General features: G+C 42.0%; 1 protein-coding gene across 7 annotated transcripts in view; it reads right to left on the bottom strand.

Annotated features, from left to right (window-relative positions):
- COL19A1 (collagen type XIX alpha 1 chain) overlaps positions 1–16378 on the bottom strand; it is an 859492-nt gene that overhangs the window by 59313 nt on the left and 783801 nt on the right. For all 7 annotated transcript variants that reach the window (XM_066604267.1, XM_066604321.1, XM_066604301.1 and 4 more), the window contains one exon: positions 1057–1227. In XM_066604267.1, the coding sequence (XP_066460364.1) occupies positions 1057–1227 (171 nt within the window). The remainder of the gene's footprint in view (positions 1–1056; positions 1228–16378) is intronic.

Here is a 16378-nt window from a genome sequence, read left to right as displayed (position 1 = left end):
CTTTCAGTGGAACCTGCTGTATTGCCAGCTCCATTGAATTCAATGGGCAAACATCGTTCTTCTCTGCCACAGCTGTTACAGCTGTGGCAGAGAAGAATGATTTGTCTTCTATATGTTCTCAATGGGGTCGGCGCTGCTGCCGCCGGCCCCATTGAGCACATATAGAGAAGAGAACAGGAATCGCAGATCGCACATAGGTGCGATCTGCGATTTCTATGGCCTAAGAAGGACCGTTGGGGTTCTTGAAGCCTAAAATCACTCCTAACGCTCTCCCTATAGCAGCTCCGGCATCAACAGCACTTTCCCTGAACTATGTCAGAATGCATCTGTGGCGAGCTGCGGGCGGGCAGATTTTAATACTCGGGTGACACCTAATCTCGCCAGCCACTCACTGCAGGAGGGTGGTATAGGGCTTGAACGTCGCAGGGGGAAGTTGTAATGCCTCCCCTGTCTTTCTATTGGCCAGAAAAGCGCGCAAATTACTCAGGGAAGAAAATGAAAGTGACTCGAACATCGTGTGGTACTCGTCTCGAGTAACGAGCATCTCGAACACCCTAATACTCGAACGAGTATCAAGCTCGGACGAGTATGCTCGCTCATCTCTAGTTAATACTAATTAACAATTCAATCAAATATTGTCAATTAGGTAGGGTGCCTATATGCATTTATTCTAGAATTTTAAAATACTGTATTGGTCAATGCATGAATATTCAAAGTTCACTTATGAACCAGAGGACTAGAGAGGCACATTATAAGCCTGTAGATTTCTATGGTCATTATATTACTGATCGATGCAAGACAGATCTATAATACGGCAGAAGTCCTTGTCCCAATCATTAAAATAATATTTTACAGCAATATAATAATATTCAATAACATGTGGCATGGAATTTTACTGGATACTAGAAGACAGGTAAAGTGCACGTCAAAATTAAAGCTCTTAAGTGAAAATGCATGCTTCTTATTTGTGGTCAGCAGCTTGGTAACTTATGAAACTCTTGTGCACAAATAAAAACTTTTGATCATATAATTTAAATATGCTTATTCTATACTAACCAATATTCCTGGTAGTCCAGGTGGTCCAGGATGGCCATCTTTGCCTGGCTGACCGGGGTAACCTCTGTCTCCAGGTGCCCCATGTGGTCCAGCAGGTCCCATATCTCCCTTTTCACCTGTGGAACCTGTCTTCCCTCTGGGACCTTGATCTCCAGGTATACCTGGATCGCCCTTGAAATATAAGGTATTAAGATCATATATATTACATTTGAGAACAAGAAATTGCTATGGAAAAACAGAGAAGAAGACTAATTATTGACGTATTAACCCTTTCCAATCCAATTTGTATTCTGGTTTTCCTAGGCGGCTTACTCTCTTTCTGCCATTATACAACGCGCTATATGCTGGCTAAAACCTGTACTGCATGAGGTGACACGTTGGATAGGCTCCGACAGCAGAGAGGCTGGCAATATACAGTAAGAGAACCCTGATGGATGTCTTCCAACATTAGAGCTGTGCAGCCTTAAATCATAATGTCTTCAGAGGTCAGACAGTGGATTGGAAAGGGTTGGGTAAATTATGACTTTTTGAAACCGTTGATTCTTGGAGCTCTATTCAACCCTGTTCAGAAATGGATGTGACAGCACCATGCAACTTTTCTTTCTTTCCATCTTATTTTTGACACAGGAGGATGGAAGCAATAGATGTGAGTGATAGATTCAGTGATGAAAGACATGGATTACCATCACATTTTTCAATCTATTCTTGTTTGAGAAATGGATGTCACCCAATTGAGATCAAAGGGACATCTATTTACCATCTCTTTATTACTTGGAACTCCTATCTGATATTTACTAATTTACTATCAATTGTTCTAGAAAGCAACATGATGTAAGATGGCAAATTGATTGTGAATGTGGACTTATAAGTATTAAAAGAAAACATTGATACTACTGTATAAAAATGTGTTACAAGGACAGAAGAGGAAAATGACCGAAGCAACCTTTTCTGCAACATTTTTCTGGTTGATATAAATGATAAATCACTTTGTACTGTATGTGGCTCATTGTAGCTTAATACAACTCTGAAAATACTCAATAGGAACCTATATGGCTAATAAGTAGAGCTGTGTAGAATTCACAGCTTAAAGCTGCAATCCTCCAAATGTTATTTATCTTGTGTCAGAATTTGAATTGCACAATCATCTTGAACAGTGCTTTCCTATAATTAGCTATGGGAGCAACTGGTTTCCAGGATATTTACAGTCCCAGTGTCGTTGCTGGCAAGTCTTACTGGATTTTCAAAAACAACATCTGCAATCAGCTAATAGGTTGCTTCAATCGCATTCCCTTCTGATTCTGCAGCATCTTTATTGACCAAGAGGACCTATATTATTGGGTAAATAGTGCCTTTGCCAAGAAAGGAAGCCAAAAATTTGAAAATCAATTATTTTATGTACTACCATTACACATGTTTAGCATTTCCTTGATATGCATTAACATCATTTGAGGCGTTATGTTATATCACAATAGAAACATACATTTTCCTTGGTTTCATATCCATCTTAAAGGGGTTGTCCCGCGAAAGCAAGTGGGTCTATGCACTTCTGTATGGCCATATTAATGCACTTTGTAATGTACATTGTGCATTAATTATGAGCCATACAGAAGTTATTAGAAGTTATTCACTTACCTGTTCCGTTGCTAGCGTCCTCGTCTCCATGGTGCCGTCTAATTTTCAGCGTCTAATCTCCAGATTAGACGCGCTTGCGCAGTCCGGTCTTCTGCTTTTCTCAATGGGGCCGCTCGTGCCGGAGAGCGGCTCCTCGTAGCTTCGCCCCGTCACGTGCCGATTCCAGCCAATCAGGAGGCTGGAATCGGCAATGGACCGCACAGAAGAGCTGCGGTCCACCGAGGGAGAAGATCCCGGCGGCCATCTTCACCAGGTAAGTAAGAAGTCACCGGAGCGCGGGGATTCAGGTAAGCACTGTCCGGTTTTTATTTTTAACCCCTGCATCGGGGTTGTCTCGCGCCGAACGGGGGGGCTATTGAAAAGAAAAAAAACCCGTTTCGGCGCGGTACAACCCCTTTAAGGTCTTATGTCCACAGGTGGATTGGATTCCATATGCAGGAGCCCACAGAGGAATCCGACCCTGCCTGCGGCCGATGACACTGCGGTTACCTGTCCAGGTCTTCTGTGTACCTGTCTGGGTCTGTATGCAAAAGTGCCGGGGACATGCCGGAGGGCATGCACAATACATTTGTTTCTTAACTCTTGCTTTCCCGTGGAATCCGCGGCCTGTCCAATTCAATTGCGGATGGACCGCGGATCAGACATCTTCAATTGACTTCAATGGAAGCCATTCTTGCGAGATTTGCACTGAAATAGAGCATGGTGCGATATTTTTTCCGGACCAAAAGGTTTGCCAATCAAATCCGCATGCTTTATTTAATTTGTGGAAGCCCATATATCCCTATGGGTGGCTTGATTTGCGGATCCTCCGCACGGATGACCTTTGAGGATTTTGCAAAACAGATCTGTCTGAGGCAAGTTAAAACAAAAAAATACAGCAAAAGATAAAAGTGGAAATATAATTGAGTCTCTCATGAGTTTAATAAACACTGAGTTTCTTAAAGGAGTTGTCCATTTTTCAATGTATTTACAGTTTTTATTTACTTAGTTACAGAATAGGAAATTAATTATACAATTTTCTAAGGTGCATTTATTTAGAATTCTGCTCACATCCCTTTCTTATACCAGGGCAATGACCCTTATTTTAATAGTAGATTAGTATAGTTCATGGACTAGTGTGTCCATAGTAATGGACGTCAGTTATATGACTCACCAAATATGTCATGTGACTCCTTGTATTCAACTGATCAGGCATCTAATAGGTGAATAGTAAATGACTGAAGAGCAGAACACACACAGTGTTACTATCTGCAGTGTCTAATCAGGTGCGTCTGTGTAGAAGCTCTTATTGTTACCGTGCAGGGCGGCGCGGCGTCCCACAGTCAGCGCGCGCTGCACCGGCGTCGGCTCCGGCGTCCTGGAGCTCTGACGTCAGGGCTTCCCCGGCGACATGGGGCGGCCGGTGTGCAGCGGTGTGGGCGTGTCCGCCCGTAGGGTGCCGCCCGCACTCCTCCGTCTCTCTTGTACCGTGAGTGGGGGAGTTGGCTCCTCCCACTCTCCGCCCCTGGGCGGAGTCTTGTAGTCTTAAGGCTGGCAGTGACCTGAGCTCACTGCCAGTTATTGGTTCTGTCAGCTGCTAGTTAGTCCTGTCTGCAGTTCGCTCCGTTAGTTCCCTAGTTTGCTCGACAGCTCCTTTTCCAGCTTGTCTTGTGCTCAGCATTTTCCGTTTGGTCACTCCATCTGCCTTTCCTTGTCGGTACTCTGTCCCCCGTTACTTAGGTTCATCTAGCACAGTCGCCAGGTCCCTAGCCAGGGTAGGGACCGCCGTCCAGTTGTCCGGCTGGGGTTAGCCAGGTCGAGGCAAGCAGGCAGGGACAATGGGGTGCGGTAAGTTCAGGGCACCCCACCAGGCGCTCGGGGGTTAGAGTGCTGTAACACTTATATTCTCTCACTGTCTCCTCTGTGTGGTGCTTTTTCCAATTAACTTTACTAAGAACATCATCACCTGGAGACAGGTGTGTGTGCTGGTTGTTGTGAATGTCTTTGGGAGTTAGGAAAGAAAACACTAGAGAAATAAAATCACTTAGGAAATCAGCAGGGATGTGCCTGTAAAGGTACACACCAGTTGATCAGAGCATGTGACAGATCTTCCTTTATGCATGCTAAAATGGAATTGAGATCATCCAACACATACATGCATCCTGTGAGCTCCTCACTTTTTTTTTAACTTAAATCATTCTATTATCCTAGAGATATAATTGTACTATATAGAATTCAACATGGAATCAGATAGGAATTTATGTGCAGAAAATTCACACATTGTCTGCTAATGCAGAGGCTATAGGAGTCATTACATTATTCTGTAATGATGGAATGAAGTATCTCTTTGCTTTGATTAGCAATTTACATTTGATACTTATTGTCTGGGTATGAGAAAGTCTTGTAGTACTGTAAGATTAGCTGCATAGTTACAGAAATAGTCTATTCTGAAAAAGGATATATGGTTAAAAACCTCATTATTACCCATTAAATATATATATGCATACCCCTGACTAGTTTCTCATTATATGCTAAAATTTGTATTCTGTGGCACCATGGAAGCACCTGGCAACCTCCCAGTATCGGAATGTCTCTAGAAAATCTAGAGTAGCTCTTGTGGGTAATCACATTGCTTTTTAATCTTTTAGTGTTAGACTTGTGTCTTAAAGAAGATCCCTTATTGCTGCATCTGGATGAAATGCTGAAGTAAACCATCAGATGAGAATAGAATATGTTCTATGGGTCAGTACCTGAATAGGAAATATCACACCACTTCTGAATCACTACTCTATGCCCACAGCAGTTAGTGATATATCCACTTTTCCCACTTCCCACTGGAACATAGAAGATTATATGCTGTGAAGCACAGCATTTACCACCTTATCTATTGAATAGGTCCTTAAAAACAATTTCCAAGAACAAGGAAGTAAGCTTAGGGCAAGGACCTCCAAAGTAGTTTTTTCTGAAATAATATCTATATCACAGGCCAAACCAGAAAGTCAGAGGGAGATTAGGAACATAAACAAGTGGCTCCAAGTTTGAGTTCCTGGAGAATTGGGGCAATTTTGCTGTTGGCTACCAGCTCTAATGTAGGCATGGGCTGAGCCTCAATTAGGAAGGTGCAGCAGTTCTGGGAGAGAAGATGGCTAGAAGATTGGAGGAGTGTTTAAGCTAGGGACTGGGAGGAGAGCAACTAGAGAGCTAGAGAGGAAAATAGTATAGACAGTGATCTGGGACTAAGTAATGAGATGGGAGAGGAGCAGTGGAGGGGTTAGTACAGATAGAACTGGCAGAACAGTTAATAGGAATACACTTAAATTAAAAAATAACTAAAACCTTCTAAACTGTGTAGCGACTAATGCTAGAAGTCGGACCAATAAAGTAGACGAACTAGAAGTAATAATGTCTGAAGAAAACTACGACATAGCGGGAATAACGGAGACCTTGTTGGATGAAAGCTGTGACTGGGTGATGAACTTACAGGGTTATAGTCTGTTCAGAAGAGACAGTAAAAACCAGAAAGAGGAGGGCTTTGTCTTTATGCAAAATCCTAGTTAAAGCCTACATTATGGGAAGATATATGGGAGAGAGATGGACATTTGGAGTCTCTATGGGTGGAAATACATGGAGGGAAAACCAACCTTAAAATCCTCATAGGGGTTTTTTAGAGACCACTAAATATAATAGAAGCTACTGAAAATCTATTATTGAAGCAAATAGATGAAGCAGCAAATCACATTGAGGTAATTATTATGCAGGACTTTAACTATAAACTGGGAAGCCAAAACCCACGTATCTCATAAAGGTAACAACTAGAGATGAGCGAGCGTACTCGCTAAGGCAAACTACTCAAGCGAGTAGTGCCTTATGCGAGTACCTGCCCGCTCGTCTCTAAAGATTCCGGTGCCGGCGGGGGTTGGGGAGAGCGGGGAGGAACGGGGGGGGGGGAGATCTCTCTCACTCTCTCCCCCCGCTCCTCAGATACAAGAGAGAACACAAGGAGAAGAAAATTGGTTTCTACCTTATTGGGGTTTTTTGCCTTCCTCTGGATCCACATTGGGGGTGGGGTGTAATAGGTTGAACTAGATGGACATATGTCTTTTTTCAGTCTTACATATTATGTTATGTTACTAATGTGACAATAAAGGTCACAAAATAGTTGAGTGTCACAACATGCTATATGTGTCAAGGCCGGTTGAATATTGTGGACATATCTGCACAAAACTCGTAGTGAATTGGTATTTATGTATTTAACTGTTTTGAAGATATAATCTCCTCATTTGTTTTATAGCAAACATAAACTATCTCATGTTTTGTCACCACCACAGAAACCTTTCCAGGAAATCTTTCTTGCTAAATTTATGGCATATAATTGACTGTTTCCTGTTTCTAAAGTTGTTAATTATTTGTGAAGCTATTGCAATGTTTTCTTCATTCCACTTGGAAGGCACTTAAATGGTACACAAGCCTTTGGTTTGAGAGTTTGTGGTGTTTTATGTTCTGTACAGAACATTGTGCTCTTACCCTAGTGATCTATAGTTCATTCTGTCTTTATGGAACGTTACTGTACATTCAGTCAACAACGTTGTTATTGCAGAGCTCAGTAAAAAACTGTTTCATAGTTCTATATTTGTCAGATTATACTTATGAATGGCTATCCAGCTGCAAAATAACTCTATTAAGTTTAGTTGTGGATGGATCAGCAGCATCAATACAATCAACATATAAAGTAATAAAAATAACACCAACCAAGTATGCTGGAGTATAACTAGTGTAAGCCAGTATACAGCGTTGTTGTATAATGTAACAGGGATATAGAAATTCTAAGCAAAAATGAAAACTTGTCCAGATAATCTTTATATGATATGTGTATATGGAAAACAGCAAGGAAGTTTGTTTGATGGGTAACACAACACAAAGTGTTACCTGTGAAGCTATATTGATTACCCTTTTTTAATTGTTTTTATTGACTTTCAAAATAAACTTTTACCATAGCAAACCTCCCCCAGCCTAATCCTCCCCTTTCTTTATTCTACTGCTTCACCCCCCCCCCCCACCCCACATTAAAAGACTATTGGCATTAATTGTACAATAAAGTTTCAGCAAAACAAATGACTAAAGTTCTTAGTCTGATATCTGTACATAAAATATAGAGGGTTCATAATGACCTCTCAATCTATGGGTTCCCCAGTTGGGGAGTCAAGGTCTCGTCAACAGAGCATGTTTCAATAGACTTTGTGCAATACACCCTCAAGAACCACATCCTTGTTGTATACTACAATTTTGTGACATCCAAACAACGTATTCTTTATTGGAATACCTAGACAAATATTTCCTTCAGACCATTGTGAATTATTTACAGTAACCATAGATAGAATTTGGATTGCCAACGTATCAACTAAGAAATAGTCCATCTTGAATCTAATGGGCAGGTACAAGCCCAGATGCTTTTAGTCACTTCAACCATGCCTTCTCAAATATATGAACAGTATTACTTTTATTTGTAGACACTTTATGGACAAAATTCTTTTGTATTGGAGTGTTTTCACTGAGCCAGAATGGTGCAATCAATTTTCTTGCCCAACATACCATTCTAGCAACAGCTAGTTGTATTACTTCCTCATGGAAGATCATCCACTTAGCCAAGCATGCAGACTAGTGGGGTCTTCTGTGGCGGTGTTTCCCCAATACCTCTCAAGCTTTTGGCAATGCCCCATCATATGTATCAAACCTGGGGTTTGCATTTTGCACTTAGACAAAAAGGAGAGTCCCTCAGCCTAATATTCTAAAGAAATGTTGGGGTTCTATACAATCTGTTAATCATATATATGTGAAAAGCAATGTGTCTCCCTTGGGAATGAGCTGTATAATGTCATCCCATTGTGCAGGCTCTATAGGAACAATATCTCCCTCCCATTTCTTGCTCAGATTGATCAGAGTATTTTCCATGTGCTTAGTAACTATATATCACTGAAATGTCCCCAATGTAGAGTTAATATTATCTATTCCCTCAGCAGGGACAAACAAGACTATTCATAATTCTAATGATACCATTTCAGCTTGATAAGCATGTTGGAGCTGTAAGCTAATTTAATTTACATTATAAAAATGAGTTTAAGGTAAATTAAATTCAGACTGTAACTGGCCGAAGGACCAAACACAATAATTCCCCGACACGGGATTAAAGCTCCTGTTCCTGCAATCTAGGAGGAGCAGGTCAGGTCCTCGGCTGTTGGTAACAGCTAAGAACCTGAAGGGGAAGGAAGAAGCATTTTTAACCACTTCTGTCTTATTTTTTATAGGCTACATATGGTCGCTATGTAGTGAAGAGAGAAAGCGAAAGTGTAACTTCCATTATTTGACCCGCAATGATGTGACCACAGGGTGCACCCTGCCACAGCAGAGCTGCAAGGTTCTAGCAGACCCAGATAAGCTCTGGTAATGACTGCTGTTACAATAGGGGGATGTTTTCCCCTGTAACCAGGGCTCATATGGATGCTCAGGTGTGAAATTACAAAACAAAGACAACTTGAATGACCCTGCAAGGTCTCCTATAATGTCATGGGGAAGATTGATGTAAAAAAAATAGTTTTGAAAATAAGTTTAAAAAGTTACAGAATAAAATAAAAATATATATATAAAAAAGAAAACGACCCACCGAGGCCAACCAAACCTGTCGCTCTATGCACCCTTTAATCCGAGACTATGCAAATTATATATCAAAATGTCCAAAACAAAATGAGAAACCCATCCGCGTACTTTATTTTAGTGTAAATATACTAATTTTAAAAATAAACTACTATAAATGTAAAAAAAAAACACCTTTTTTTTATATCGATAGTAAAACTAAAAAGCAGAAAAAAAGTCAGTGAGAAAAAAAATCTAAAAAAATAATAAAATTATTTTGGTAGCTGAAGAAAAAAAAAATAGGACAGCAAAACCACCACATAGGTAAAATCACTAAAAAGTGTGAAACACTCTGGTTCTTTACACACGTTTCATGGAATGGAGATGGAAAATACAGAAACGGATTGAAACTGAAGGCAGTCCACTTCAATACATTTCTATGGACTTGAAAACTAAAACATTTTCTTTCCGTTTTGCTGTTCCCATGACGGAACAGCAAAATGGAAATGAATGCACTAGTGTGAACGAGCCCTTAATGATTTTTGATGAATGTCCGATATATAGAACATTTCTGTGACTATGTTGCAATCTCATAAGGTTTGTGCCAGGAAGACAATTTTTATTAATAAAAAAATTCTAAATTTTATCATTTTCAATTTAATAATGCGCAGCCCACATTGAGAAGATTTATATATTGTAAATTTTATCCTATGCATTCCGGAAGGCTTCAAGCTCCACAAATATTACCTATGGTTATCGCATTCCCTGGCAGAGATCTGCAAGTTTGTTTCCTATGTTGAGGCAAAGAGTATTTACTAGGAGAGCACTGTGTACAAAGGCTAGCAGAGCCACAGCCACTAGGGATACACAAACACTGCTAATTACACATGCATCAGCATGCTCAATGTCATGAATTAATGAGTCATGAATTGGAGCCCAGGGAGTCACTAAGCTTTCTAATTTGGAGCATCCATCTCTACTGGCTTCATTGTCAATAATGAAAGATATCAGACAACTCAAACAACAGTTCTATAGAAAAATAGAGCACAACAGAAATAAAACTTGAAAAGCCCCATATAAAATTACACTAATTAAATAAAGCCGTTTCATATTCATTTACATTTGTAACTACAGACAAATGGTCATCTAATGATACCACTTCTCCTGGAATCGAACATACAAATTATTCACAGCAGGCACCATGATGTTGTTCTATTTGCTGAAATCTATTGTGCTATAAATTTTGCATCAATTTATCTAGTCCGAACAGTTAAAGGAGATGTCCCGAGGCAGCAAGTGGGTCTATACACTTCTGTATGGCCATAATAATGCACTTTGTAATATACATTGTGCATTAATTATGAGCCATACAGAAGTTATAAAAAGTTTTTTACTTACCTGCTCCGTTGCTAGCGTCCTCGTCTCCATGGTGCCGACTAATTTTTGGCCTCCGATGGCCAAATTAGCCGCGCTTGCGCAGTCCGGGTCTTCAGCAGTCTTCTATGGAGCCGCTCGTGCCAGAGAGCGGCTCCGTGTAGCTCCGCCCCGTCACGTGCCGATTCCAGCCAATCAGGAGGCTGGAATCGGCAGTGGACCGCACAGAAGAGCTGCGGTCCACGAAGACAGAGGATCCCGGCGGCCATCTTCAGCAGGTGAGTATGAAGACGCCGGACCGCCGGGATTCAGGTAAGCGCTGTGCGGGTGGTTTTTTTAACCCCTGCATCGGGGTTGTCTCGCGCCGAACGGGGGGGGGGTTGAAAAAAAAAAAAACCCGTTTCGGCGCGGGACATCTCCTTTAAATAAACATTTCACTGGAAATCATATGGAAATAGAGTATGATAGAAGTAGACCACAACACATTACAAGGAGGTTGAAGGCCATTAGAAATCTGGACTACTATAGACCATTCCATATTGCTACTAGTTATATATGCATGTCATGCTCACACTGTATAGCAGACATTTGGTGCTTAGTTGGTTTTTTAAGTTAAAATACCAAATATGTATTTCCGCACCAGAGAGATGTTCATAGCCATAAGCACTATCCATCAGTTCTAAAAACAACATTTGCTTATGTTGGAATGACTCAACTACTGGGCAGGGGCAAGGACGCCATGGAAGCATTATTATGATGATTATGAAAACATTATGAAATGATTCGGATACAGTCGGTCACTGCTCATTTGCTGGAAAATAAAACATTTTGCAAAATATATTGAAATGTCACATTTAATTGTACAAAATCGAAAGAGAAGATTCATTACTTCATACAGCTATAATATACACTAGGTTCTGCAATGACACCTAAAAGCTTCTTAAATTGGGAAATCCATTCAGAATTATAGAATATGTCACAGAAAAGACCATGATGGTAAATTCCATGAACTGTACATGCCAATTTTCCCTATAAATAAAAGCTTCCACAGAGCACTTATGTCATACCAGGTGGATATTAGAGATGAGCGAACGTACTCGGATAAGCACTACTCGTCCGAGTAATGTGCCTTATCCGATTACCGCTGTACTCGTCTTGAAAGATTCGGGGCGCTCCGCTGCTGACAGGTGAGTCGCAGCGGGGAGCGGGGCAGAGCGGGCGGGAGAGAAGGAGAGAAAGATCTCCCCTCCGTCCCTCCCCGCTCTCCCCTGCAGCTCCCCGCTCCGCAGCGCGTCCCGAATCTTTCAGCACGAGCGGGGAGGTACTCGGATAAAGCACATTACTCGGACGAGTAGTGCTTATCCGAGTACGTTCGCTCACCTCTAGTGGATATGGATTCGCCTTGCCGCACACAAGTTTGGCATTGGGATATCTAAGGTGGTGGCACCTCGGGAATCCTGATTTTCACATTTGACCCATCCAAATGGGATGCTCCTTTTGCTGCTGTGTCCCCAAGCTGTTATACACACACAGACATCTCCAATAATGTGGCTGCTTATGCAGCACTGGGCAGTGGCGCGGTACTTGAAGGTCTGAACAGGATTGTTGCAGGACTATAGACTGTGATCAGGGCTATTCAGCACAGGTGCAATAATAAAGTAATACATGCCGAGGTTAGGGAGCACAGAAATCGGCATAGTCGAAAGTCAGGCAAAAGGTCAGCACCAGAAAGTACATGGATAGGGGCTTTGTCACAGATGGTTAATGAGACCAAATTGCTTAGGTATCCTCTATGAGGGAAGGATGCCTATTATAGCAAGGAATGACTGTTGATTGGTGGGAGACAGGATTAGGAAGCAAGCACTGACCCTTTAAGAAAGGGGTGGAAGTGAGTGTGAGTTCTACAGGCAAAGGTCTGGTAACAAGCAGAAGCAGAGGAGTGATGTGTAATAGATGATTATTGCAACTGCAACCCCAGGAGCTAGTCAGCAGTGGTGACACACTGTGGCAGTATCTGCACCCTCCTCTAGGCCCTCTTTTAGCAGAATAACATTTCTTGATTTAATGGAGGGGTTTGATGTTTTTCTGGGGCACCGAGGATTTCTCTTCAGGGCCACAAGACTTCTAATCTACCAGGAAGAACAGTTTGCTTCTAAACTTGTTAGCATCAAGTATTTCATGGACCTCATATTCTTCCTCAGCAACAGCCGATGGTGAAGAAGATATAGAAGAGTGTGAATATCGGTTGAGGACCAATAGCTTTAGGAGAGAGACATGGAAGGTATCCAGAATTCTCTAGGAAGATGGCAGATGGAGTTTGTATGTGACGGGATTAATCTGAGTCAAAATCTGGAAGGAACCTAGGCAGCAAGGAAGCAAGGAGCAAATTTGCAAGAAGGCATTCTCAGGTGTATGTCCTTGGAAGACAGCCATATTCAATCTCCAGGGGAATATTTAGTGGGTCTTCTCTCTATATCAGCAGATGCTTTTTACTTAGAGTTGCAGTATGAGTGAGAGAGTCTGGTTTGGGCCCAGATTTTTAGAAATTCACTGATTCACTACTAGCATATCTTTGCAGGAGAAGACCGGCAATGGTACTGTTAAGGTTGTGCGTCAGGGACCTGTGATTCTACAGGTTTCCTTGTGCACACCTTCACAGTAGGGGTTACTTGAGCTAGCTGTGTGTGGTATTCTCCACCAGCCAATTCCTCTGGTCTGCGGCAGATACATACCAGAAAACTCTTGTGAGAGATTGCTGGTAATTTTAGTGTTTTATTCTGTGTTTACCCTGCTCAGAGCTATTGTTTGCACGCTAGTCTGTTGTGTGTCTCTCATTGTCCCTGAAGACAGTCTGGACACCTGTAATTCTTGTCTGTATCATTTGCAGACCCCCTCTTCCCTTCGACAGGTGTGGCCTCCAGATGTCTGATGTCCTATGTGTGTGTCAGATGGGTGATGCCTGACACTGTTCCCTAAGTCAGCACTGTGGCTGACTTTCTATTCCCCTGGTGTGAGGACACTTAGATTGGCTATGGTTTACCATCTGTATACATGTGCGCTCTGGGGGGTTATATGTTGTATGCACAACCATGTATGGTGGTGTGAACAGCAACATGTGTGGTATGTCTGTGCAAGTGGCCAGACATGTGCTTTATGTGCAGACCTGTTCTATGTGGTTTGTGCAACCTTGTGTGTTGGTGTGAGCAGCAACATGTTCTGTTTGTGCAGGTTGCCAGACATGAGTGGTGAACTGTCCTGTTCTGTGTATAGTGTGTGTGTGTGAACAGTGTTGTGTCCTGTGAATGTTTAGTGCATCTCTCCAGGCTCCAGATGAAGACAGTGGGGCTGTCTCCATCAGGATAATCACCCCGCTTTTAGGCAGGGGTGCCCCACTTTCCCTGATTAGTCAGGGGCAGGGATCCTTCCGTCATTGTCTGGAGAGGTGCAATTGGTCCTTGAAATACTATGTGTGTGATTGTGGTTTTAAAAGGACACAATCTTGCGTCTGTACGGAGATGTGGCACTTTAGTGTGCCAAGCTGACATAACAGATACACGAGGATGCTGAGCATAGACTATGAAGAGTGGTGTGGCCCGGGGGATTGAGTGACTTGATTATTATGAGAATATGGCCCAGGGAAGAAGACATGACAAATTATCCTGCTGAGTGAATACAGAGTAACGAAGGAATAGTTCCAGGGATTGATTGGTGTGTTCAGGAGAAATTAGGTTTGACATCTACTAGACCCCATAAAGCTCTCCAGAATGGGAACGTAAATTCCACAATCTGAGATGATATTAAGTGGAAGTCCATGCAACTTGAAGATGTGTACAACAAAAAGCTATGCCAGGCGGGTAGCAAAGGGCAGACTAGGAAGAGGAAAAAGGTGAGCCATCTTGGAGAATCTATTGACTACCACCCAAATAATAGTGTGACCAGAATAATTAGGAAAAGCTGTAATAAAGTCCATAGCAATATCTAACCAGGGTGACTGCAAGACTAGCAGAGGGGGAAGTAATCTAGCTGAAAACTGCAGTGAAGGCTTGTTCCTGCCGTGTTGCATGCAGAAACAAATTCTTTTACATTTTTATCCATAGTAGGTCACCAGCAATGGCGATAAATGAGTTCAAAAGTCTTCTTATAATCTAAATGTCCAGCTATTAAAATGCCATCAAGAAAGAATACAGGCAGAAATGAAGGTTTTTCCTGGGCATATGTTGCGTATATGTATGGCACTAGCAGAAATAATTTTTCAGGATCAATGACGAACTGAGGCTTGGGACTATTATTTGATGCATCAAAGGACCTGGAAAGAAAATCTGCCTTACTATTCTTAGCAGGGGGTAAGTGTAAGAGGAAGTTGAATGTGGTTCAGAACAGTGACCTGTGAGCTTGAAAAGGATTGAGATGCTGGGCTGATTAAACATATGTCAAACTATTATGATCCATGTAGACATGAAAGGGATAAACAGATCCTTCCAGCAAGTGTCTCCATTCTTCCAATTACAGACAAATAACATACATATGTGTCAATGATAGATCAGAGGCAAGGCTCTCCGCTGCACAGCTGCCATCCAGTGATAAGGTCCTCTAAACGCTGCCATCTTCTCTGAGTCCGGAAGCTGTCATATAATGCAAATGTCCTGCCGTGTCAGGGTCCATGCAGCCAATCAGCTGCATGCCCATACCCATCCTGTATAGCCAGAACGCACTGAGCATGTCAGGAAGTTGTAATGTCATCTGCCTGTGACAATAACGCCCACATACATGGGACTGCGCAGGCGCAGCGAATATCAATTGAAGATAGATCCCGCAAAGATCGTAGCTAAAACATCGCATAATCACTGCTGCACTTGCGCAAATGTAAGCAACGTATAATTCGCCCCTAACAGTGTGCGAAACGGGTCCAAGCGCATGCGAGTAAACCAGACCACATGCCCATACCCATAATGTATAGCCAGGATGCACTGAGCATGTCCGGAAGTTAAAGTTATCACTGGATGGCAGCTGTGCAGTGGAGAGCCTTGCCTCTGATCTATCATGGACACATATGTATGTTATTTATCTTTGATTGTTTGTAGCATCTGATTGGTTATGGGCTTGTATATAGATGTGTATTATATCATGGAGCTGCATACTTGACAAAGACCTAACACAGGTTGAAACGTAGCAGCGGTTGTTATGGAGGATTAAAAAGAACTTTTTGTACGTTTTTCCTGGAGTCCTGGAGTGCTGTCTTCGCCATTATATGAGCTGGTAAACATGGACAAAAGACTCAACAACAAGCAAGAATTGTAAGGTTCTCGCTCATCATTCAGTGTTAGCTAGCATAAAACCTGGCTCGGGCACTTATTGTGCCATTACACACTGCTCTTCAGTGTTTTACATAGGAATGTGCAACACTGAACGTTAAAGTGCCTAAGATCTGCATGATTCTAACTAAGAATCATGCGGTCTAAATGGGCTGCCCGAGTGTGAACAAGCTGGTGATGACGTCACCAGCTCATTCCATTGGGCACACGAAAATTGTGGGATTCTCAACCCATGTAAAAAGACCAAAAGGGGTGCTAAGAGCCCACTGTACACAGATCTATTAACTTAATGAGTATCTATGCAGTACTTATGAACTAATACAGTAAACTCCTACCGCATCCTCAGTGGTATCTGCAGGGAGACTGAATTCTATAATTCAAATATCTCCAACCTTGAG

The sequence above is a fragment of the Eleutherodactylus coqui genome, chromosome 1 (genome assembly GCF_035609145.1).
Source record: "Eleutherodactylus coqui strain aEleCoq1 chromosome 1, aEleCoq1.hap1, whole genome shotgun sequence".
NCBI lineage: Eukaryota > Metazoa > Chordata > Amphibia > Anura > Eleutherodactylidae > Eleutherodactylus > Eleutherodactylus coqui.
The sequence above is the reverse complement of the archived record's forward strand: the minus strand, read 5'-3'. Positions and strand labels throughout refer to the sequence as shown.